Source organism: Mercenaria mercenaria, chromosome 1, assembly GCF_021730395.1.
Source record: "Mercenaria mercenaria strain notata chromosome 1, MADL_Memer_1, whole genome shotgun sequence".
NCBI lineage: Eukaryota > Metazoa > Mollusca > Bivalvia > Venerida > Veneridae > Mercenaria > Mercenaria mercenaria.
In genome coordinates, this window is record NC_069361.1 from 17,569,419 (window position 1) to 17,596,724 (window position 27,306).

The 27,306-nt window shown below is 34.5% G+C and overlaps 1 protein-coding gene and 1 long non-coding RNA gene across 10 annotated transcripts in view; one reads left to right on the forward strand and one right to left on the reverse strand.

Moving 5' to 3' along the window:
* The window catches only part of LOC123544878 (synaptosomal-associated protein 25-like), a 102,758-nt gene that overhangs the window by 50,334 nt on the left and 25,118 nt on the right, over positions 1-27,306 (forward strand). For 4 of the 9 annotated variants that reach the window (XM_053541004.1, XM_053541003.1, XM_053540988.1 and 1 more), the window contains 4 exons: positions 10,452-10,493; positions 21,432-21,480; positions 23,398-23,515; positions 25,917-26,054. In XM_053541004.1, the coding sequence (XP_053396979.1) occupies positions 10,452-10,493; positions 21,432-21,480; positions 23,398-23,515; positions 25,917-26,054 (347 nt within the window). Of the gene's footprint in view, positions 1-10,451; positions 10,494-14,541; positions 14,591-21,431; positions 21,481-23,397; positions 23,516-25,658; positions 25,779-25,916; positions 26,055-27,306 lie in introns of all 9 variants that reach the window. The other 5 variants (XM_053541010.1, XM_053540998.1, XM_045330971.2 and 2 more) reach the window with 3 other exon arrangements.
* Positions 1,608-7,644, reverse strand: LOC128556325 (uncharacterized). The gene is made up of 3 exons (XR_008370576.1): positions 7,487-7,644; positions 4,249-4,334; positions 1,608-1,840 (listed from the first exon to the last, which is right to left on the reverse strand). It is a non-coding gene; the product is annotated as an uncharacterized LOC128556325 (long non-coding RNA).

Consider the following 27,306-nt stretch of genomic DNA (forward strand, 5'->3'; position numbering starts at 1 on the left):
GCCAGAATGTCACAATATACGCCCGTCACAGCAAATTGCTTTACACTAGCACCTGTATTTGCAAATGGAATTATAATTTTCTAGTTGTTTACAATGTTTTTTTTTAGAAATTATTGTAATTCTTTTATTTTCCAAGTCCACAAAAAAATCATTACCAGGTTAAGATACCTTAAAATACACCCAAAATTTGAAAGTAACATCAATGATGTACCACAGAAAAGTGGTCTTGGTTTTTCCCTACAGTCAATTATAAAAAAGTTACAATGTAAGTTATTTATAGTAACAACTAAGGGAAGTTAATAAGGAAAAAAAAAAAAAAACCTTCCAAAAAATTACAAGTCCACACAAAAATCCTTACCAGGTAGAGATAGCTCAAAATACACCTCAGAATTGGATGTAACATGCATGTTGTACTACAGAAAAGTGGTCTCGATTTTTCCCTACGACTTGTAATGAAAAAGTTACAATATAAGCTATTTATAGTAACAGCAAAGGGAAGTAATTCAAAAGAAGGGACCAGTGCATGACACTCCCGTCTCAAGATGGTGTACAATTGTGCCAAGTTACATCAAAATCCCTCCATGCATGAAGTAGAATGCTCCGGACAAAGTCATTCTTGTATCTGACCTTTGGCCTCTAAGTGTGACCTTGACCTTAGACCTAGGGACCTGGTTCCTGCGCACGACACTCCGTCTCATGATGGTGAACAACTATGCCAAGTTGTATCAAAATCCCTCAATGCATGAAGAAGAAATGCTCCAGACAAAGTTTTCATTCTTATATCCTTGACCTCTAAGTGTGACCTTGACCTTACCCCTAGGGACCTGGTTCTTGCGCATGACACTCCGCCTCATGATGGTGAACAATTGTGCCAAGCTACATCAAAGTTCTTTCATGCATGAAGAAGATATGCTCCGGACAAAGTTTTCATTCTTGTATCCTTTGACCTCTAAGTGTGACCTTGACCTTAGACCTAGGGACCTGGTTCTTGCGCATGACACTCCCTCTCATTATGGTGAACAATTGTGCCAAACTACATCAAAATCCTTCCATGCATGAAGAAGATATACTCCGGACAAAGTCATTCTTGAATTTTTCAGTCTTGTATCCTTTGGCCTCTAAGTGTGACCTTGACCTTAGACCTAGTGACCTGTTTTTGCGCATGACACTCCGTCTCATGATGATGAACAATTGTGCCAACTTTCATCAAAATCCCTCCATGCATGAAGAAGATATGCTCCAGACAGTAATTCTTGAATTTGACCTTTAACCTCTAAGTGTGACCTTGACCTTAGACCTAGGGACCTGGTTCTTGCGCATGACACTTCGTCTCATGATGGTGAACAACTGTGCCAAGTTTCATCAAAATCCCTCCATGCATGTAGAAGATATGCTCCGGACAAGGTCTGTGGACGCCGCCCGCTCTCCCGCCTGCCAGGGGCGTTCCCATAATACGTCCCGTTTTTCAAACGGGCGTATAACAAGATTGCTCCATGCATGTCCAAATTATGGTCCGGACAAACAAATCTGGACGCACATACACCGAATAGACATTTGGACAACTATGTCTTCGCTTCCGCAAGCGGGCTCGACAATAACAAAACCAATGTGATAATACATTATCTTTTAAAGTAACAGAGCTTAGTCAAACACTGCTGTTCTCAAAATAAATTTAGTTTCTAAGTAAATCCTGAATTCCTATCCTTAAAAGTTTTTTTTTTTATTAAAGTTCCCTTGTTCTTCTGTCTTTTTATATTTTCTGGTGTTTCTTTCTGGCTTTTCAAGTATACTGGATTTGTTGACCTTCCATTTTGTAGCTGCCTGCTCTAAAGAAGTGAACCTGTAAAACAGAAATCAAATATTGTAAATTGATAAAAAGAGACCCCAACCAACTTTCATAAAGATCCCATGAAAAATCCCGTACGAAAAAGTACGCCCATACTTTAGGCGGAAACCGCTCAGAAAAATAAGGCGGTTTCCTTCTTATGTTGCTATTAAGCGTAATATCGATCTTAGGGAGAATAGGGCTCGAAATATGCAAATTTTTTCCTGTTAGTAAGGCGGAAACCGCCTAAATTGGCGTAAAAATATTTAAGCAGGAAAAAATTCCGTCTAAGGATATTCTCTGCTTAGGCGGGAAAAAAATACCCAGAAAAGCTTGACTGGAATAAAATCCGCCTTATGTAAAACATAAAAAAAATACCCTTTTCACATTTCACTAGATTCATTTTGCTTTGCCAAATACAATTTATTAATAAGACAGCTTCAATTTTACAAATAATCAGCTGTGGCTTAATAACAAAATTACTGAAGCAAATGCACAATATCATGAACATTTCTTGAAAAATTTAAAAGTTATTAAACCTTCACTAAACTAGCATGGACATGTCATGAACTACTGATTATTACTGAAATTATCATTAATGTTTGGTGCCAGTGCCAAACTATTGTGATAAAATGTCTATAATTATGGCAATAATTATGATACTAAGATAATAACAAATAAATACTAACTTAGACTTGAAATCTTATTTAAATTGTTTGCTACCTTGTAAATGCTATGCATTATACATGTACTTCTGAAATGTAAGTAATTAACAGATAGTGATTTGGTTAAAATAGAAAAGATGTTCATGAAATCCTCTACACCTTAATTTGCTATTTCTAAAGGTTTACAGAAGTAAATTAATTACCATAAATATATAATATACTCCTTAGTCTTAAGTCTACTTAACTAACAACATCCCATGTATAAATGCCTTCAGAAAGTGCTTAAACTCTCTAAACAGGAGTCACAACATCTGTATGTAATAAACTCACTGGACCCTTACAGTGATCCTATTTCAAATTAATTGATATACAATTACCCACTTCCAAAATTCCGCCTTATCTTAGTAAAGCCATTTTTTCTAAGTTCAAATTTTCCCCTTATTTTATCTGAAAATTCCACCTAGTGAGAATGCACCTTTTTCTGAAAAGCATTAACCAGAATTTAAGAAAAATTCCACCTTCCTGTTAGGCGTAATTTTTAGAATAATCCATGTCCGCCTATAGTCCGCCTTTGAATATCCATTTTAGCAGGATTACGCCCTTAATACGCTTTAATTCAGGTCTGATTCCGCCTAATTTTTTCATACGGGATGTGACCTATAGAGTGGTCACAAGCAAAAGTTTACCTACGCACGGACGGACGACGGACGCCGCTCTATCACAAAAGCTCACCTTGTCACTTTGTGACAGGTGAGCTAAATAATCAATATCTGAGAACCGCTTCCTCCGGTAACACTAAAATGTAAATAAAATTAAACCATTATTTTGTTGATGTGATTTTTGAGAAATGTTACCTTGCATTTTGGGATGTTGGGAAAAAAATGCAATATGTGGCCGAATATAGGCCTCTGTCATATAAGGATGAAAAGCCCTGCCGGCTAACAATTTCTGACAAGAAATCATTTTCAAAGTTTTTCTTTTCGGTGAGTTCTATATGGAATTAAATTCTTTGGGTAATTTTGAAAGAGGACCATCCCATGATCATTCTGTGAAGTTTGGTGTAAATCTGCCCAGTGGTTCTGAAGAAGATTTTTTACAAATTGTTGGCACATGACGGACATCAACTCATGTTGTCACCCTGTGACAGGTGATCGAGCTAATAATTGTTTAAATTTGCATACATGTATTAAATTTTATGGTTTTGTCCAGAAATGCTTTATCATCAAGAAATTGAAATGGAGTCTTTACTAAGGTCTAAAAAAAATTTGTTTCCAGTAACATGCTAAAAAAAATTAGGGTAGGTAGGTCAGAAAAACTTTCTTTGGATTTTTTAAAATTATTTTTAGGGAGACTTTTAGGAAATTATTTTTGTGTCAAAACATGAATACAAATAGGGGGGTTATGCCTCTACAGCATCAGTAAGTTGATTTATAACATCACTGTCCATGTTTAAAGCATAAAAAGTGCAGTTTTGCAACTTTTTGTCAAAAAGTTGAAAAAAATGTTCTCAAAGACAAAGGCGGACGGACCATCCATTTAGGGTCGGGCCAAAAATTTATGGAAGGTCAGGATACAGGAAACAGACATTTTTTTTTTAAGCCTAATGTTCCTTGGTATTTGATTCTATGCACTGACTCAATCGCAAAAATCTATTCACACAAATACTAATTTGTATACAATATATCATGCTTTTTGAATGATTGAAACTGCTTCCCACAGCTGAAACTATATAATAAAGAAACAGAAAGATAGAAATACCTTATGAGCCGCAAGCAAGTGGTTTCAGTCTGTCAACAAGCACTTTGGAGCAGTACAACAATACTCTGTATAATAGACCAAGATGCCTGAAAATAGTGAAAAGTGAGCAAATTAAGAAAACATGGACAACCAGCTGTTTTGAAATTTCAAAGGTCTAAGGGCTATGATACCTTTTCGCAGTTTTTCAATTTTCATGCCAATAACATGACCCCAATTATATCATTGCCAATGGCATGGCGGGAGAAATTTGTTAAATAAAACTTTTTTTATTGAAAATAAAACAGTAGCAAATTTTGTCAAAATGTATAATGAAATGAAGTAAATGCGGTTAAAAATTTCAGTTTTGAAAAAAGAAAAGTCACTGTATGAGTAGGTTTGTTTACACGACTGACCAGCCAGAACAGCCAAACATTACTTTAACCCAGTGAATTCCAGGTACCTTTTTGACTTGGTGGTCTATGACCTTCACTTTGCTCGGTATCATTAAAAGGCAAAAACAGACTGGTAAAGCAGCTAGAAGAATCTGTTATGCCTTCCTCAGTTTAGTATGAACACAGGAGCCGACAAAATGCTACAATTCACGTAACAATTGTTTATTGGTATCTGACGGTCATTATTCATAAACATATAACTTTAAACGTATTTGAGTATGTTTGCAGTGTACAAAATTCAGATTTCAACTAACCCATGCTGGCTACCAGATAGAAAATTTTCCAAGCCTGACACCAATTTCACATGCCTGAACTTAAAGCTGAATTTTGAACCATAAAACAACTGGTCTAGCTCATACCCTCAAAATACTTCATCATATTGTTTGGGACATGCTCGACTGGGGATTCCTAGGAGAACAGGAACTGAATGCATCGGATTAAAAAGTAATGTGAGCGGCTTCAGTTTGCATTTTGCTGAGCTCAAATTTAACTTTTTTGACCAACGTACTGCAAATTTTAGCATGTAGCTTTTTTTTTCTTGTTGCTAAATCTGAAATCTACTTGCAAATTTAGACTTTCAATTAAGAATGTTAGAATATCCTAAAAAATCATGCTAGAACATCAATATCGTTTGCACAGTTTTCTTTGGCATACAATTTTGTGCGTTATAACTCAAAATGACCTTCAAAGTAATTCGGAACACATCATTGATGGCGTAACTTAACTACTGGCTGAAACTACGGCAAGGCAAATTTTCGTACCTAATATTATAAACAGCGATTCGTAATAGTTATAGTATGTGTGAGAGTGTGTTACCAGGATATATCAATGCTAGGGGTACATCGAGGTATTTTTCTCTGCACATATCGTCGAGGCCGGTAGGCCGAGACAGATATGTGAAGAGAAAAATAACGAGATGTACCACTAGCTCTGATATATCCTGGTAACACACGAGCACTACATATTATAACTGTTTTATCGCATAGTTTATCATTAAAATTTATATATTATTTTCATTTAAATTTATTTATTATTATTTTTACTATTTTGATTCCCTTTCTGCGCCTCGCTGACTGAAACACTAAAACTTCTGTTTTAGAAAATGTGTTCCCCAGATAAAAGTACCCAACAAATTTCTGCATTGGTTTTAAATCTTTGCATTTCATTGGCCAGACATATTGTAAAACTTGTTGTTTTGTTTGTAAAAAAAATCAAAGAAAAAGAAACATTTGAGAAATCTCAGAATTTCATATATTTCATGTATTTCTGAATTTGGCAATAACTATCAAGTTTTTGAAATATTCTAGTTTATTTATTCTTTTACTTTATAAATGTAGGTGTTTGTGACAATTCTTTCTCTGTGAACTGTAAATTGGAGCTAAAATCATCTTTTCTTTAAAAGGAAAAAATTATACTCCCTTGATAGGACCTCAATAGAGAAAAAGTGTTCCGATATATATCGGAACAGTTTTACTGTGCTGATATATATCGGAACACTTTTTCTTATGAAACTCCATAGAGATTTCCGTGTTGATATATATCGCAACAGTTTTGTAAGATATCAGCACAGTTTTGTAGTAATAATGTGTGTTACTATGTATAACATGCTGCAAAGATCAAAGGAAAATTGCTGCACTATGCGATAAAACTGTATACATGTACGAATTAGTAAGATAGCCTGCGTTCTAGATTTAATTATAAGATAGACCTCTACATTTCTTTATAATCAGTAATCCATTCAACAAAAAATGGCTTTAGAACCAAAAAAGATGTTGTGTTTTCTGTTATCCTGAAATGAAAGCGAATCTATACAAACATTAACAAAAACCGCAACAATTTTGACTATTATTTGTATTTGCAAAATAAATTGTGTGAAATTTTTATCTTAACTTGCATTCCATGAAATTGACTTGCATTTAGCGAGTCCAAAATTTGAGCCCTGTGATTTGTGAAAGTAATTACATCTTCTGCATGATTATGGTTGACTAACTCTTAAATTCTTGCATTTATGGAACAGTTTGAATTCAATTCCTTCATAATTCTGACCAACTAATTGAGCATGCTTCAGAACTCCAGATAAGGGCTGTATTTTTGTAATTACTAACTTGTTAGGGATCAGATATGACTTAATTTTAAAATGTGGACGTATCAATACGAATTTATTTTAAAATGTGGTTGTATCAGTACGACATGTAAACAGTATTACATATATTCCAAAGATCGAGCCGAATTGCATGTCTGCACCAAGTTGCGCTTATCAACGCTATCCCGACTGTTGACAATTTGCACGGTGTCAAATGAGTGCGGAATATACAAAACAAATGCCAATAGCATAATGTAATGCATTAACACATAATTTTTTGGACTTCAAAAATTATGCGTCATAAAAATCTGAAAAGGGGAAATAATTCTACCAAAACTGAAGGCAACCAAGTTATTTTTATTTTAATTTGTGTCATATGAACAGATGAACCAAGTTTGAAAGAAATATCTTTACTATTTTTCAAAAAATGTTAGTTTTTATGTCGAAAGCCGGATTGGGCAATGTTTACCAGTCTGTTTAAAACCTATATTTTTTCTATAAGCCGATTCGATTCCCTGTATTTAGGCCGAGCACAGCTTATCGGCAGAATCATAAGCTCAACTTAATTACTGTGTATACATGCAGTGAGCCTTAAGAAATAATAATCTGAAAGGCCCATTTCAAATTGATGAATAAATAAAAATGTAAAAAATAAGGAATTTCTACGCTTTTTATGGGGTGTTTGTTTACATTCTTACTATACAATGGAAAGTTAGTTACTCACGTTTCTAAAAATGTCAACAGGTCCAACCATGCACATGCTGTACTGGAGTGCCGTCCATATTCTATATAAAAGTAAAATAATTCCATTAATCAGTCATGCCTGCAAGTAAAATCACGGATTTCTTAATTTTAAAAATTCAGGATATAGGCTTAGTAAAAGAGAAGTTCAAAGAAACTAAAGTACCGGAAAGGAATTAAAATACGATCTGAAAAGCGACACAAAGGTGAATCTATTCTCTCATTCCCCGAGCTGAAGAACTCGTTGGAGAATGTTTTTGTTTCCTCAAATTTTCAAAATGTCGGCGCCAGTGTATCCACTCTCACTCTAAATATAAAAATGTTCAAAATGTCGCCGTTTAAAAATGCTACTCAGTATTGAATACTGGTAAAGCATGTTTGTATCACAAATTATATCAGTGTAGTCACGTTACCGGCTGATTAGCTTCTGACGCAACAAAATTAACAGCTTACTTTGAATATTCTTTCGGGTCGCAGACATCTTATTGTGCGGATATTGCGTTTCGCCTACTGATCTGACGGACGCTTATTAGCATTAACGAAGACCGTGATATCCCGAATTTCATCGGGGTCGTCGCACGCCCATGGTCTAAACCGGAACTCCATATTTTTTTATTTGGATAGTATGTGTTGTTTGGATACCCTCGTATGTTACCGTAGTGGGATTCGATCCCGATTTTCGTCGCTTCGCGACGAAAATCGGTAAGATCGATTCCCTATTAAGTTCTTGAACATTCAAGAACTTCTGAAGAACTTAAAGAACTGTTCTTGAACCAGCATAACAGTTCTTACACTGTGATTCTAGAACAATGATGGTTCTTGAACATTGGTTCAAAAACTGCAAAAGTTCAAGAACTTATAGAACTTTACCAGTTCCTGAACAGTTACTGTTGGTCTAGACTAAGACTAAGAACCAAAATTGTTCATGAACACAGGTTCATTAAAAGTACTAAAATTCAAAACCTTTTTCTAGTTCAGTGTAACCAGTTCTTGAAGCCAATTGTGAGTTTCTGAACTGTTCATTCATTAAACATAAAACTTAGGTTTATTACCTTTTACAATAAATGAATAAGTTCATGAACTTTTCATGAATGTTCATGAACATTAAATTCACAATGTCACATGATCAGTTTCCATTATTTTGTTGCATGCTGGGAATTTTTTTGCACATGTGGTTCAGCAATTTTTTAGAAGTTTGTGCAGCAAATAAGAAGGAAATAATTATCATACTACAGTTAGGAATGGTTTAAAAGGAGTATGAGTGTACTGAAAATCAAATAAGTAATTATGGTGTTGTCATAAATCGTTCATTTAAAAAAAATAAAATCCTTTTAAAATGTCACAAGTTTTCACGACCCTGAGCAAAGCTAGTGTCTGAATTTCAATCTTGAGATTAAAGTAAATTATACATTGTTTAACTTAATGTTTTGTATTTTATACAGCAATTGTTTACTTCTTATTATGCTCCCAATCCCACTCTAGTTTACTGTTTTACTCAACATGTCATTTGTCTAGGGTGGAAAATGTCATTGTCACAGTGACTCAGCAGAGACTAAAAGAAACACAGTCTCTGGCCAGGCTAACTGAACAACACTTTGACCTACAGGATTTTTTCTTGTATCAAGCTCTACCCAAATTGTTAAAAGAATTCCATTACATGCAGATCTCTCATGTTTCATAGTGTTACACTCCTACAGGTTTCCTTGACTAGTTCATGAATTTGTTCATGAATAACTTCATTAACTTTTTCTTTTCTTTTTTTATAAAAATAGTTCATGAATAAATTCATGAGAATCAAAATTTATGTTTCATGAATTTCAATATTCATGAACTTGTTCATGTATTATTTTTAATTCATGAATAAGTTCATGAATATCGAAATTCATGAAACATAACTTTTGCTTCTCATGAATATTTATTCATGAACTATTTCATGAATTTGTTCATGAAGTTCATGAACCTTTTTCACAGGGGTTTATTCAAGAGCAAATCACTAAATGAGATACATTATTTCGATTCTAACACGTTAACAAGGATTATAAAGTACATCCTTGACAGCATAAATTAAATATTTGCCCGTTTTCAATCGGTTTCTTTTCCAGCGCGCCGCTATGCCGTTTGACGCTATGATGTAATAATTTTGACGTCAGAACAGTGAATTGTTGTATAATAATTCACTGTTTTCAGCCTTTTTTGTTTAATAGGAAAATGAATCGGATCGTGTTAGAATGCATAGTACTTACTGTTAATACGTATAAACTTGTTGATAAACTATATGTGGTATTTGTTCATGTTTTCAAATATAAAATTTAAGTCTAATATGCCTTTAAGCTGCATCCATTACTGGTCATAAGCCATATAAAGCTTTACTTTGCTTGGAAAATAGCCCAGAATTACCCTTAATTTAGCTTTTTAGCTACAATTAATAGACAATACTGGAAAAAAGTTAAATGCAGTAAACGTGAATTTTTTTGACCTCTCCTTCAAAGACTTAATTACAGTCAAGAAAATAATATACTTTTGCTAACATTTTTGGAAAAGGCCTGGTTGAAAATAATATTATTGTGTATAATGTTGCCAATTTTAGCATTTTCTTACCAGAATCATCCCCATACCAGAGCAGTTACTGTGATGCTGTTCAGGACCATTAAGGGGTTTTCAAAGGGTATGACAGTTTCAGATCTAAACTTGGTTCCACAAACAATGATTAAAGTTGCTGACTGAAAAAGTTGCTCTTCTATGTTGCAGGTCCAAGCGGCTTTGCACAGTCTATTTCTTTCATTAAATGTTCTGTTAATTGCTGTGTGAAAGGACGTTTCTGACATTTTGACCACCAACATTTCTTAGATGCCGTCTCCTAAATTGTGTTCAATCACATCGGTTAAATGACACTGTTTTTATAGTTTTATGAAGTTAAACATATAAAAGGTTTTGTCTTTTTATTTCAGTCGTTGGAGAGTACCCGGCGAATGATGACCCTGTGTGAAGAGGTATGTAGCATACTGAATTCTTCTTATTTTGAAAAAATTGAAACCATAGTAAAATTTCAACTTCTGTCAGATTGACAACTCTCTAGGATAAAGTTCTCATATAATAAACAACAAAAAAATACCAGGTCAGAGAAAAGTAAAATTGCTGAAAGCGTTAAGACACCTGAGATGCATCCATTGTGGCCTACATCACTGAGTCACCCACAGATCAAGAACATACACATTTAAAAATGAATGGTGTTTAACATAGGTAGATACAGGCATTCAAGGCAACAAATTACATTATCAACTTGTACTGCAAAATATTTTGTCCAACAAAGTTTTTATGAAACAAGATTACCAGCAGTATTGAAATGGTCACGTTAGATCATGACTTAAATGTTGATTGGTTCATGGTTCATGGAAAGATCGATCTTGATCAAACTTAATATGGTGTAAGACAGTAGACTGTAACAGACTTACATCTATGATCCATACAGGCAGAAAGACCGTTAATTTGCAAGTTGCTAAATAATTGCTAGTCTTTTGTAGACACATTACCTTTAATGAAAGGGCACCTCATTAAGAGAGCAGTATTTTGTGGACAGATTGGAATTAATTGCAGAAAAATCAATGATTCAGCACTGATTAGGAGAAAGATGAGACTGCTGGTTTAATACCTTTTGTTTCTAGAGAAATCAGAGAGGCAAAAACATTGTTTCTTGATTCTGTTAGGAGACATTTTCCTAGGAATAACATAATTAAAGACAAATAAAACTTGCACACTGTGCATACAAGGACTCTTGATTTAGTGAATAAAACTGATCCTGCTGAAATCTTGACATCTTAAATAAGATATCCTTATTGCGTAATGCATTAGATGAACTTTAATACAAGTAAAAGTTTATTAAACAGGAGTTTGTTGTTAACAGAAGCACTAGCTGCATTTTTTGGTGTGCAGTGTCTTAACAGTATGCATGTTTTAGTAGCAAACTGTTGGCAGTTTTGCATGACATACTAAATCACCCTGCTTGAGCTACTGTTATGGAGAAATAAGATCATTAAACTGGAAGTTCTAGGCATGGATAATATCAAGCATTGACCAAAGGTCTTCAGTTCTTCACCTCTTTTTCATGTGGTTGACAGTTACGTATGGAGACAGTTACTTAGAGAGAACTTAGTAGCCTGAATGCTACTGTCAAGAAATTGAAGGTTGACATCATTATTGGGTCATATTCCTAAGTGAAATACCTTTTCCCCAAATTTGAGACACATAAGAAAATTGTGTTAAAATTGTTCTTTAAAAGCAAAAAGTACTGCAAAATTAATAAGGAAAGTCACCAAAAATACAAATTATTGTAGAGAAACAGGTGTCTGTCGGACAATGTTATGCAGTTGTTATTGATATTGGTGGACAACTGAATTTTATTTCTAAGTTTTGACCAAAATATTGCTAAAATTCCCAAAAGCAAATGGTAATGGTCATCTTCACAAATTACAGAAAGACAACCATTAAATATTGTCCGTAAGGATTTACCTTGCACTCCTCAATTTTCCATAAATTGGTTTTAGGTGTCCAAACCGCAAAAGCAATATCACTATTGATAAACATTAACCAGTACAATACTGACATCAAGTCACATTCGCAGATAGCCTCTGCATTGTGACTGTTAATTTTTTTTAAAATTTGATAGAAAGTTGGGTAGACATGATCTCTATGTTCTCCATGTTCAACAGTTTCATTATGGTTCTACAGCTACAAGGCAATATATTACCCTAATAACCATGTGAGGAAGACAGGTTTACAGGGTTTGTCTAATTGAACATGGTGCAAATGACAACAATTGTTTGAATCAATACACATTTCTTATTTTCCATTTAAAGTAAAAACATGCTAGAAATCTTAACCTTTAGCCTGCTGTCTGCAAGTGATTTTGCCATTGCGACCTGTGCAGACCAAGATCAGCCTGCACGGACGTGCAGGCTGATCATGGTCTGCACTGTTCGCTATTCAGTCAATAAATTTACAGTCAACAACCCTTTGAATAATAAGCGGTACTGCCCAGATTGACCAGTCCGTTTTAGAAATTTAGCAGGATAAAGGTTAAAAACAGAGAGGTTGAGATTTTAGAATAATATGTGATGTGTACATTACCTGTGTATGTAAGGTTATAAATGTCTTATAAAATGTCTGATATATATATTGCTAAAATTTCGTGTGTCTCAGAAAAGTTTTTGGAAAATTATTCTGAATTTAGATATTTGGGAAAGGGACCAGTTTATTTTTGAAATCTCAGCCTCTTATGCTATCTGTGTTAGTTATAATTGCAACACAAAGTACACTTTGATCTAATGCATAAAATTGAATTTGAATATTGACATAATTTTACTGCTTTTGTAAAAAGATCATTTCAAAAAAGAAAATAGTTGAAAAGTGTAAATGATGCAAATTGCAGACTCTTGAAAGATATGCTATGTGACATTTTGTTAAGTGCGTTGCATTTACTTGAAAAAAAAATGTCATTGTTTAATTGTATATATTGATCTTGTTTGTGCCGCAACGCACAGAGTAAAGAGTTAGCGATAAAAACTCTTGTCGACTTAGATGATCAGGGAGGTAAGCAACGGCGTCTTGTCGTTGTTTTTGTACCAGCCGTAGAAAATCATCTCACTTTCTCGTATGTCAGTCAACTCTATTCACCATCTGAGAAAACTGTTCTTTTCATGTTGTTTGTATCAACCTTTATCCAGTTTTTGTACATTTTTTCCAAATATTGTATGGCCTTGTATATTGAATATTCCATGCATCCCAGCAATCCCTCTTCTTATATTTGGCTGAAATCAAATGATGAAGTGAATTTAGGTTGTTAGTGTTCAGCTGTAACAGTGGCCATCACTGAAAATACAGAATTGAACCAAACTTTACGGAATGCATCATTACCTTCTTCAGAGTTTTTTTTTTTTTTTGAAAACCAGGTCACCAGGACATACATACCATAGAAAAACATGTGCAAAAATTCTGTTTGTACAGAAATTTATAAAAAAATCTACAAATGATTGTTAAAAGAAGCTGTAAGTCAGTGAAAAAGTAAGTAACTAGGTCAAATTTAAGAAAAGACAAGAATTTAATATATTTTAAGAAGGAACTTTATGATTAATATTTATCATATATTTATTAATACCCACCCCATTTTTTTTAAAAAGAACTTGAGTTTTAGGTTATTTGGACTTGTTACAATATTACATTCTATGAAAATAAAATTTAAAGATAACAGAAAAGAGAAGGACACAACAGAATTCATGTTTGAAATTTATTAAAACTGGTAACAATTTCAGTATTTGACCCATTGGACTGACCACGCACCAGTACTCTGTTTTATTCTTTTATTCATAGTACTTGTTCATGATTGACACATTCAGTTCTAAAGATGTTTTTCATAGTAATAAAGATAAGCAATAGCTATTTTGTTGTATAGAAATACATGATGGGGTGAGTTGACTGGTACGACATGAGTTGAAAGTCCTATAGACAAGCCTTATGTCTACACTACATAAGCCCTTGTGTTACAAAAGCTGTTAGATCTGCATTTAGACCATAAACAGCATGCAAGCCAGTTATCAGATTTCAAAGAAAACACCATATTTGAAAGGGATGTTTTCACAGAAAATGTGTAAATTTTCAATTTATTTGGATGTTAAAGTATAAAACATTTCAGTTATCAGATTTCAAAGAAAACAGCATGTTTGAATCTGTTTTTGCAGTAGGGATTTTTTTCAGGGAAAATGTGTAAATTTTCAATTTATTTGGTTATTAATGTATAGAACATTTCATTGAGTAGACATTCCACACTAGTTTTCCTTTGAAGTTGACTGAAGTGCATCTCTTGCAAATATAAATAAACATCCTTCAGCTTGCATATTGTTTGTGTACATATTTTGTCAGTGTTGAGAGCAAGACTGCTGTATCTAATGTGACTTAGAGCTGTACTGTACTATGTATGGAATGGTAAACATATATATCTAGTAAATATCTCATGCTTTCCTTGTTTGCTCTTGTTGACAATGGTAGGCCAAAGAGGCGGGAATCACAACTCTAGTATTGTTAGATGAACAGGGAGGTAAGAGGCACACTTCAATAATGGCTACAGCCTTTTTGTGAAACTTGAAAATCATTTTTCACTTTTAGGAGACCTGGCTTAATGATTTCTCTATAACACTGGCTGTTTAATGATCCTCTCATAATAAAGGAGTGTTAAAATCCGACAAAATGATGTTACTAGCTGAAGAAATAATAGCCAAATAGCATGTGTTATGGACTTGATGCTAAATATTTTTGCAGTATTCCTATAGAGACTTGAGATTACAGTAAGATACCAGTTGCTTGAGGTCGCAAACAGAGTAACAAAATGCTTGAGTGGTGCAGGGTTCTGAGGCATCCGAACATAGAAAATGTAAGGAAAATACCTAGGAATAAATGAATTACTTGAATGGGCCTGGAAAAGTCATGTGTGCTTAAGCAAGAGCGATGTTTCACTGTATTGCAACTGGTTTAAACTTCAGGAGTACTTTTTCTCATGTAAGGAATCTGCCCTGCTGATACTCTAAGGAAAGAAAATACCAATGTTAGGCAAAGGCAGTTTTCATCTTTATGAGTCTTTCAGATATTGCCTCAAGTCTTGTGATACTGAATTTCATTTTCCCAGCTAAAATCAGACAAATTTAAATTTCACCTCAGTTTTATTTACATGAAGCCAGTTGATCATTAAGCCATGTCTTTTTGAAGCATTCATTATTTTTTTACATCATTTCATTCAACTGCCTGATTGTTGTTTTTCTGCGTAATTTGTTGTATGAGCATTGTACTGCCACTTAGTATTGTTGTTATAGTATGTTGTCTTAGTACGTGCACATAAATATTGTAAATGTACTGTACCCTTAGTTCCTTTGATTTTCAGGTTTGTTTGAGTTTCAATGTAAATTGAAATGATGTTAAAACTTGTAGTGCTATTTTTTTTGTTTGAGTCTGAATTTCTATTCAGATACCCCACAAAACAATCTGGAGTTTAAATTTGTTAGATAGGAATCACGTCCATCTTTATAAAACATCTTTCATTATAGTCCTACTGTTTTCTTAAGAAGCACATTGCACCCTCTCTGGAACAAAAGCTGCTAGGAAAATCATAGAATACCCTCTTGCATAGAGGTTGTTGCTCAGGAGGGGCTAATTTGTGAACCAGTTTCCTGATGTTTTTTCTTTGTTATTATAGTCCCCTACTGGTTGAAAACCAGTTTCGGGGACTATAGGAATGTGCTTTTCCGTCATTCTGTCCGTCCATCCGTCAGTCAGCCCGCAATTTCGTATCCAGTCCATAACTCTGTCATCCATGAAGGGATTTTAATATTACTTGGCACAAATGTTCCCCATGATGAGACAACATGTCATGTGCAAAACCCAGACCCCTAGCTCAAAAGTCAAGGTCACAATTAGAGGTCAAAGGTCAACAGGGCTTTTTTCCTGTCCGATCAATAACTCTGCAATCCACAAAGGGATTTTAATATTACTTGGCACAAATGTTCCCCATAATGAGACGATGTGTCATGCGCAAAACCAGGACCCCTAGCTCAAAGGTCAAGGTCACACATGGCAGTCAAATGTTAACATGGCTTGAACAGGGTCTGTTTCGTGTCCGGTCCAAAAATCTGTCATCCATGAAGGGATTTTAATATTACTTGGCACAAATGTTCTCCATGATGAGACGACATGTCTTGCGCAAAGCACGGATCCCTAGCTCAAAGGTCAAGGTCACAGTTGGGGGTCAAAGGTCAACAGGGCTTTTTTCCTGTCGGTCCATAACTCTGCCATCCATGAAGGGATTTCAATATTACTTGGCACAAACGTTCCTCATGATGAGATGATGTGTCATGTGCAAAGCCCAGACCCCTAGCTCAAAGGTCAAGGTCACAGTTGGAGGTCAAAGGTCAATACGGTTTTTTAGCTCGACTATTCATAGAATAGTAGAGCTATTGGACTCGCCCATGCGTCGGCGTCCGCGTCCCGATTTGGTTAAGTTTTTGTATGTAAGCTGGTATCTCAGCAACCACTTGTGGGAATGGATTGAAACTTCACACACTTATTCACTGTGATAAACTGACTTACATTGCACAGGTTCCATAACTCTGTTTTGCTTTTTTACAAAATTATGCCCCTTTTTTGACTTAGAAATTTTTGGTTAAGGTTTTGTATGTAAGCTGGTATCTCAGTAACCACTTGTGGGAATGGATTGAAACTTCACACACTTATTTACTGTGATAAACTGACTTACATTGCACAGGTTCCATAACTCTGTTTTGCTTTTTTACAAAATTATGCCCCTTTTTCGACTTAGAATTTTTTGGTTAAGGTTTTGTATGTAAGCTGGTATCTCAGTACTCACTAATGGGAATGGATTGAAACTTCACACACTTGTTCACTGTCATGATTTGACATGCACAAAGCAGGTCCCATAACTTTATTTTGCTTTTTTACAAAATTATGCCCCTTTTTCAACATAGAAATTTTTGGTTAAGTTTTTGTATGTAAGCTGGTATCTCAGTATCAACTAATGGGAAAGGATTGAAACTTCACACACTAGTTCACTGTCATGATATGACATGCAGTGCAAAGGATCAATAACTCAACTTTGCATTTTACAAAATTATGCCCCTTTTTCAACTTAGGAGTTTTTGGGTTAAATTTTTATATGTAAGCTGGTATCTCAGTACCCACTAATGGGAATGGATTGAAACTTCATACACTTGTCCACTGTCATGAGCTGATAAGCACTTTGCAGGTTCCATAACCCTATTTTACTTTTTTACTAAATTATGTCCCTTTTTCGACTTTCTTATTCATTCAAGCGACAAGGCTGTTAAATAGTCGAGCGTTGCTGTCCTCCGACAGCTCTTGTTTCCTGTCCGATTCAGAACTCTGTCATCCATCAAGGGATTTTAATATTTCTTGGCATAAATATTTCCCATGATGAGACGACGTGTCATGCGCAACACCCAGAATCCTAGCTTAAAGGTCAGGGTCACACTTGGAGGTCAAAGGTCAATAGGATTTTTTTCCTGTCCAGTCTATAACTCAACAATACTTGAAGGGATTTTAATATTAATAGGCACAAATGTTCACCACTATGAGACGGAGTGTCATGTGCAAGAACCAGGTCGCTTGGCCTAAGGTCAAGGTCACACTTAGTGGCCAAAGGTCAGATACAAGAATAACTTTGTCCGGAGCATTTCTTCTTCTTGCATGGAGGGATTTTGATGTAACTTGGCACAAATGTTCACCACCATAAGGCAGATTGTCATGCGCAAGAACCAGGTTCCTAGGTTAAGGTCAAGGTCAAAGGTCAAATTCAAGAATGACGTTGTCCAGAGCATTTCGTCTTCATGCATGGAGGGAATTTGATGTAACTTGGCACAAATTTCACCACCATGAGGCACCCTTTTTTTTAGAATTACGTCCCTTTGTTGTTACTATAAATAGATTATATTGTAATTTCTTTATTACTGGCAGTAGGGAAAAATCAAGACCACTTTTCTGTGGTTTTAGGTGTATTTTGACCTATCTCTACCTGGTAAAGAGTTTCTTGTGGACTTATATGATATAGATTTTTTTTTTTTTTTTTTTTTTTTTTTTTTTAGGATTAATTTCCCTTTGTTGTTACTATAAATAACTTATATGATAACTTTTTTTATAATCGGCCAAAAAATCCATATGAAAACAACTAGATTTTTATATATGCAAAATTTTAATCCAAGTGTTTTGTTAAAACATATTGTATATGTAGTACAATATTGTTTATACATCATTGACAGATATCAGTTCATTATGTTACACTGCAGTAGAGAAAATTAGGTGCCTTCCAGTAGGGGACTTTGTATTGCATGGCAATACTTCATTCACTTATTTTCTTAGTTCTGCAGTTTTGATGAACAAGAAGCTGTGACAGAACATCATTTATCAAGATAATAGGATAAAGAAAGGACCTAGCATATTGAAAGGAAAATCATGTGGCATCCCATGTGTACCTTTGTAAAAAGGGCAACATTTCTTTCTTATGATAAAAAATGATAACAAAGATGTTGATATTTTTGTGCCCCCACCACTCAGTTGAGAGGGCATTTAGATTTGGTCTTGTCCGTGCGTGCGTCTGTGCGTTCATGTGTCCAATCAAAAAAGTTTGTGACGTGCCTAGCTAAAAAAGTATTTGATATAAATTGATGAAACATTGCATGAGTCTTTATCATGATAATTATGAACTTGTGCACCTCCTATTTTTCGTCTGATTGCGCCGCCTACTTCCAGAGTTATGGCCCCTGAAAGGGTAAAAAATGCACATTTTCACTTTGTGACGCGCCTAGCTCAAGAAGAATTTCATATAAATTGATGAAACCTTGCATGAGTCTTTATCATGATATGAACTTGGGCACCTCCTATTTTCCGTCTGGTTCCACCCCTTATTTCCAAAGTTATGGCTCCTGAAATATGTCAAAAATGCACATTTTAATCCTAATACGGCACTAGCTTCAAAAAGGTATGTGAGTAAATCATGGAACCTTGCCTGAGTCATTTATCAGATGTATCGTATGAACACTGGGCATTCTTCTTTGATGGAATTTTAGTGTAATTGCACAGTGTCACCCTGAAATAGCCAAAATAGTGATTTTCTGTTGTGATGCTCAATAGCTCAAAATCATGATGGGTTAGAAAAGAATCTCTTATTATGAAAATGTTTGTAAGGCTATAGCCCTTTCACACATGCAGCACCCTTTGAATTTTGCCCTTATTTTGTGACAAAATATAACAATGGGGGGACATCAACCCTGTGTCTACAGAACATTCTAGTTATAATTCCAAATAATGTGAAATATTTGCTTGCGATTTATGGATCTCAAATTTATGCATTATTCTTGAATAAGTTACAGCATATAATTAACATACAATTGATTTTGCCTTGAAGTTTAGTATGAGAAGTTTCATTTAAACACAAAATCATTGTAGAATATATTTTGTCATGTTACCAAGTGATAATGCTAATAATAATTGTATTTTTCCAAGATTTACCATTACAAAATGGCTTAGTTCATAATTGTTCAATCTGTATAGTAAAATGGGAATTCAGTAGGATTTTTTATTGCAGATTTTCATCAGTATTTCTGAAGTTTCGAATGCAGGTTTTAATTAAGTTTTCATGGAAATCCTGCAGAATCTTACTAATATGTATTAAAGTAAAGGAAAAAGTAGATCATTTACCTTTGTAAAACAGTTGCATAATTTTTTTTGATGAGTATTTAAATATTTTAAAAAGTTTTTGAGTGTTTTGGCCAGCTCCACCAGTTGAGTACATTTACGAATGCCTGTCTTTGGTTCTTGCTTTTTACAATAAGCAAAATTCTCTTCAATACTAAAATATATGATATGTAGGTTGCCTAATCTTTCAGTCTTTTGCAGATATTAACTTTCCTCATTTTGCGATTCCCTACTTCAGGTTGATGAAGGTATAAATTACTGCACAAGTTTTATTTTACGCTAAGCACTAGAGTTTTTATTATTTTTTGAAACTATGCTGATATTTTTTGAATCTTGGGCATCAGTTTCCGTCTGGTTCCACCTATTTCAAAGTTAGGCTCTTGAATAGTAATATAATTGGCACAATTTTCCCTAATATGCCAGCTAAATAAGGTTTGAAAAATGAAACTTGCACCTATCATGTGATCTTGATCAAGGATTCTTCTGGTTAGTGCAATTTCATACACCTTAATTGCAAATAGTTTGATTTTTTTGTTTAGGATCATTTGCTCAAAATAAGGTATTGCTTTGATTTAAAAGTTTGTTGTTACCGTTAGACTGAAACCTTGAATATTGCTCCCTTGCTTTGCAGAATATGCCAGTGGACCTGTGGTACTAAGACACATGTTAGTTATGAATTGCTAAATTATGCTGAAATTGTCAATTAGGATCCTTCAAATTATGTTCACTATACTGAATACTTACAGACCATATAATAAACAATACAATTGATTTGCCTTGAAGTTTGTGAGAAGTTTCATTAAAATCTACATTGTAGAAATATTTTGTCAGTGTTGACAGTGAAAATGCAATAATAATTGTGATTTTTCCCAGACTTCCATTACAAAAACTGGCTTAAGGTTCAAAATTTTCAAATCTGTATAGTAAAAAAATTAAGCTTATGTCTTTTATTTGCCAGATTTTCATAGTACATTCTGAAGTTTTCAGAAATGAGGGTTTAATTAAGTTCTTCAGTGGAAATACCTGCAGAATTACCTTAATTATGTTACTTAAAGTAAGGATCAAAAGTAGATCATTACCTTTGAACAACATTGCATTAATTATTTTTTCTGAGACAGTATGTTGAATTATTTTTAAAATAGTTTTTGAGTGTTTATAGGGCAGCTCCAACTAGTTCCAGTAATTACGAAGCACTGTCTTTGGTTCTTCTTTTTACAATAATGGCAAAATCTCTTCAATACTGATACATTATGGTCATGCTAGGTTGCCTAATCTTTCTCTGCTTTTTCTCATTTTGCAGATTCCCTATACTTCAGTTGTATGATTATTTTTCTGAGAAGTTATATTATAATTACAAGCACTTAGAGTTTTTTTTATTTTTTTACTAATCTACTAATTTTTGTAATCTAGGATGAAGGTTCTGTTAGCCAAAGCCAGTGTGTGATTTAAAAATATAATTGGAAAATTGCTATGGATTGCCATATAATCTTGAAAAAATGAACTTGCCCCAATATTGTCTTGATTCAAGTTTCTTCTCTTTCATTTCATCATCTTTTTTGCAGGAATGTTGTGTTTTGTTTCTTTTAGATCACTTTGTAAAGTAGTAAGTTTGTTGTAGAGTGTTGTAGCATGTTTTGACATTGTGTTGTCTCCCTTGCTTTCAGAGCCAGGATGTTGGTATAAAGACACTGGTTATGTTGGATGAACAAGGCGGTAAGATTATGGAATGGTGTAGAATAAATCCTTACATGAGTTATGTTCACTAACTGATATTAAGGTGCTCGCCACTCAGGTTGGTGGGCGTGGGTTTGAGCTCCATGGGGGTCATGATCGCACCTTCTGATATGACATCAGTGCTGGTTTTTCTAGGGAACCGACTCAAAACCTTACAGCTTTTATCACAGTTGAGCTAAAATAGATTAATTTAAGCTGATAGCACTATGGTATCAAAACATGGTATCTAAGGGATATTCTATTTTGCACATGCCAGTTGGTACATCAGGCCTGGGGCATTTAGTGTATCATCAGTTAGTAGAGAACACATGGACTTATGACTGTCAAACTTTATTGGATAATTTCCTGTGATCAGTAGTTTTGAGATTAGTGCCTCAAAGGTCAAGGCCAGAGAGACCTCCAGGCTGAAAATGGTGTCAGACAAACCCATAGAATGATTGACTGGGGACTGTTGTGCTCTTTGGTCTGCCAAAGCCAATTTTTCTGGGTCAGTAGATTACTTCTATTGTTTTTAGTTCAAAGATCAAGGTCATAGTTGCCTTTCTGTCTGTAACTGGAGATCTCGACTTCCAGTGGTCAACTTTTGTAGGATGATTTCCTGTGTTCAAAACATATGCCATGTCTTGATGACCTTGAAACTTACAACTTATTAACTTAAGAACCTTTTGGTCAGAACTTACTCTGACTTACCCCGACTCCACTTCCCACCCAACCCCTTTATAATTTGTCTGACATGGGTTTAGAACTGAAAAATGCACTGCTGTCAGCAATTTGAACACTTACTGTAGACAGATATTTTTGCTTTTAAGTATTCTGTATGTTCAGTGATTCGGAATTACATAAATGTCTCTTGCAGTGTTACGGGAAATGATTTTAATCATCAGTAGATCACTAAATGTTCAGAGCTCGGAAAAATTAATCTTTTATGGAAGACAAAATCTTTTTTATATGTATTTTTTATTGGGTGTTCTGTCTACCAGGTGATTTCACAATATAGCCTCTGTGTCTGTTTTATTTTCCTTTCATCGATTTTATTATTTGTAAAAATAATCTGTTGAGATACTGTGAACTTGTTTTTTGTTGGCAGAAAATTTCTTGATTTCAGCCAGAACTGCTCTTTAATTGGGGAAGGGTTTTAAATTTCAAAGATGATTATGAAAGACAAATTTATTTGTTTGTTTGGTATTTTAGTTTTGCAGATGAATGCAATTAGGCAACAAGAGTTTTAGCCCATGTTTTACATTGTTGCAGTTTAGATTGATTTGCTAAATAGCTTTGAGCTAGATATTTGCTATTTTGATATTAGCCAACTGAAGATATATTTATTGCAGACTACCTTTTATGGATTTCCGGTTATTAAATCTTTAAAATTTAAAATCCATAAAGTCATGTTGCCTTGAAATTCTCTAGTGTTGCTGAAATCACCAAATTCCATGCCAACAATGTTAAATAACTTCTGTTATACAGAAAAAAAACATTTGAAAAACTTAATTTAATGAACTACTGAAAGGATTTTCACCAAACCTTGATAGAAGCAAGGTCAGATGGTCACAATGTCCTCTTCAGGTGAGCGACTAAGGATGATTTTGGCCTCTTGTTAATATTTAACGAGCTGGGGACTCTAAAAATTAGAGATAAAATGTTCATATAGTCATATCAAAGTATCTTGATCCTTATCTATTGTAGGACACTGTGACAATCTTGATTTAATGTGCTTTTTAAAAGTTTCTTTAAAATCTATGCTTTTACTTGTTGAAAAGATGTGCATTGAACATTTAGCAATTTTGCTGTTTTTAGAGAGACTCAGAACTTGTCACATAACTTGACACTTCCGAAAAAGAAAATAATGTGTTTATATGTACAAGATGTGCAGTAATTATTGTTGTATTTTTTTAGAGCAACTGGATCGTATTGAAGAGGGCATGGACCAGATCAACACAGATATGAAGGATGCAGAGAAGAATCTGGAAGGCATGGAGAAATGTTGTGGTTTATGTGTACTGCCATGGAAAAGGTAATGTTCAACATGAAAGTATGTCACCATTGTGTAATTTTTATGCCCCCGGCATCTACTGAAGCAGAGGCATATAGTGATTGTCCTGTCTGTCCGTCCGTACGAGGTTAACCAAATGGGACCGTTTCGTCTAGCATCAATACCCCTTACTAGAATGACTTGATACTTATGTAGATGTAACCTGTGACCATTCCTCATCTTCAGACATCACCTGACCTCAGTTTGACCTTGACCTCATTTTGGACTTAGGTTGCTTTATATGGGCCATTTCTTGGTTAACCAAATGGGACCATTCCGTCTAGCATCAATACCCCTTACAAGAATGAATTGATACTAATACAGATGTAACCTGTGACCATTCCTCATCTTCAGACATCACCTGACCTCAGTTTGACCTTGAACTTGACCTCATTTTGGACTTAGGTTGCTTCATATGGGCCTTCTCTTGGTTAACCAAATAGGACTGTTTCGTCTAGCATCAATACCCCTTACAAGAATGAATTGATACTAATACAGATGTAAACTGTCACCATTCCTTATCTTCAAACATCACCTGACCTCAGTTTGACCTTGACCTCGTTTTGGACTTAGGTGCAAAATCTATCGACAAGGATGCCACTGGGGTCATCAAGCGTTTATTGAACGCAGCTTCTTGTTTGTCACTATTTCTACTCAAGTATATGCAATTTGTTTTGATTCCACAGGTGGAAACAGTTCAAGCAGCTCAAAAATGAGAATGAATCACATACCATTGTATAGACAGGTTTGCTATTAATGTTTTGTGCACCAGGCCTAATATATTATATATTTTATTTAATGTAAGTGTACAATAATTTCTCAGAAAAGAAATTTATTGTTAACCTGTTACATGATTGAAGATTTTGAAGTCTTAAGAGCACAGCCTGGTGTAAATATGTTTTATAAAAAGATCCTTTGGAAGCATAGAATGCAACCAAGCAAACTGATAGAAGACTCAGGTTTTGTAAAGTCTGTTCATGAGGAGCACTGGTTTAAGCAGAATTCTGTTACACAGATATAACTTCAGTTGTTACCCTCATGAAGACAACATGCAGAGCGCAGAGTCAATGTCACAATTCAAGGCCAAAGGTCCCAATTACAACATTTTATTTTCCTACATCAGAGGAAGGGGGGAGGGGTTGGGGGTGGGTGTATTAATCACCTTTAATGATAGCTTTGCTTTGTTGCATTCTAGTGTTGATGTTGTATATATATATATATCATTCAGTGCTATGATATGATTGCATTCATAAACAAACCCATTGCAGTTTATGTTGCTATGTCAGATGGAAGAGGCAGGTTGTTTGAGACATTTTGATCTCGGAAAGTCCATTCTGCTTAATAGACATGAATTACAATTACAGATAAAAATATGCCTGTATGGTCATGTGGTAATAGTTAATGACTTTGAATAACTTGCTCATCACCGCTATGGTTTGAAACCTCACTTGGAATGTAAACTTTCATGCAAGGAAGTCATTCAGCTAACGTACATAAGGTCAATGGTTCTACCCATGTGCGTGCCCATGCTTGAAAATAGTGCGTGGAGGGGCACCTAGCGTCTTCCTCCACTGTCTAAAGCTTGAAAGATGCCATATGACTATAAATTGTCTTTGTGACAAACCCTTCCTCCTTCCTCCACCAACAAAAAAGAGAAATGTGCTTTCAGCATCAATTCGATCCATTGACCTTTAATTGTTTCTTCTTTTGTTAATGACCGACATATTTGCACAGAAATTTGAATATTCGTGTATACTAGTAATTTCACATTGATGGATGCTTCTTTTGAATTATTCATGGAAACTGTACTCTCAGCATTGATTCAAAACAAATATTAATTTGGTTACAATATTTGCTTAGGATGATGTAAAGAAATCTGCATATTTAAACAAACAGGTTAAAAATGTTAATGTTTGCCTTGCAAAACTTGACGGAAATAATATTTGAAAAAGCTGAGATTTCATACTACTGGTCACATGACCTTATAAAGTCTTTAGAAAAAGCAATTATCATATTTGAGGGTGATTGCAGAGCAGAGGGGCATGTAGGATTTGAAAAGGGAACAAGAGTGTCTTTGAATGGGTCATGATAAAATATATTGTATTGTAATAGAATTCCGTTGCAGAGCCAAAAAGTTTGATGATAAAGGTACATGGAAGGCGAATGATGATGGAACAGTGAATACAGACGGTCCCCGTGTAATGGTGGGCGGAGAAGCGATTATGTCAGGGGCGTTTGTCACAAAGTATGTCGTACACATGTCAAGGAGGAAACGCATGTGTTACACATGTTTTATTCACAGTTATTGTACATTTATAATTTTATTGTTTTCGTTAGTTTTTTCGTTATTTTGCTTTTTATGTTTTCGAGCATGGTTTTTCAGAGCTAAGAATTTTGAGAAGAGCAGTGACTACAACAAAACATGGAAGTCGTCTGAGGATGGTACTGTAAACACTAATGGCCCTAGGGTGGTAGTAGGTCAAGGAAATGGCGTTGGTCCTACAGGGGGCTTCATAACAAAGTACGTTAATCAGGCAATATGCTATATCAGGCAACATCATTTACAGGCAACATTGCTAATCAGGCAACATTGATTCCAAAATACTCATCCCTTTTTCATTTCCATCATTATGATAAACTCATTATGGTAATAAATTGTCTGCAGTAAGTGAAAGGTCTCTTCTGTATTATTGAAAATGTAGGATAAAATGGTGTCAATTTGCACAAATTCATAAATACCTCTGTAAAATCTATGAGACGTTTGTATTAGTCTAAATAGAATTGTCTGGAAATTCCATCATACTTGAAGAGAAATATGAATAAAGAAAATGAGACATTTTCTTTTCATATTCCTTGGTGTGATGCCAATAAATTGCTTTATATAATGTATGTAAATAGGGTCTTAAGTGATCTATCAGTTTCTATAAGGTTAATATAAACATATAATTTTGAGACATTCATGATTAAGATGAATTGTTATGAGAGTATTATAGAGGGATTTATATCATCTGTTAAAACTTCTCGGTATAAGTGTCATCAAGAGCTGCTGGAAAATGCTTTAGGAGTAAAACGGCTGAACTGAATGTACCATTATTAATGTTCAAAACTATAAATATAGCAAACAAATCTGAATATATTGGTCTGCTTTGATTGTCTGATAGTAGACGCGGTGTTGTTTAGGAATATGGCAACCCTCTCATGTAAGTCTATGAATAAACTGGTTTCGCTACTGTTCGACTCTAAAACTTATGTTGCTACAACTGTAAATCGTTTATTGTTAAAATCAATGTAGGCCATTAAATTCATTGTATTACTGAAAAGTTCAGTTCTACAGTAAACTTGTTGCTTATTTGAACAGTTGTACTGAGGTATTCATGGTTATTGTTTGTAATATGAAAACGTCCCAGAATATGTTGCCAGATTTAACAAAAATTAATTGCTTCACTGGACCCTCAATTTTGATCAAAATATAAATAAAAATCTAACATATATAATTGGTATTGTCCTTTCAGGTGAATTGTTGTTTTTTTTTTCAAATAGATTTTCTTTTAAAAATTAGAAAAAAAATCCAGACAGCCATTTTATTTTTATCATCTTTGAACAAAAACTGGTAAAAATTATTTTGAATTTGTAAATAATTTGGAAACGCATTAACAAATACTCTATTTGTAGTTTTTTTATTCTCAGAATTTACATTGTAAAAAGTATTAATAGCATTTATTTTGACAGTAGTTGTTAGGGTGTAGTATTTTTCCCAGATATTGAAACATTGC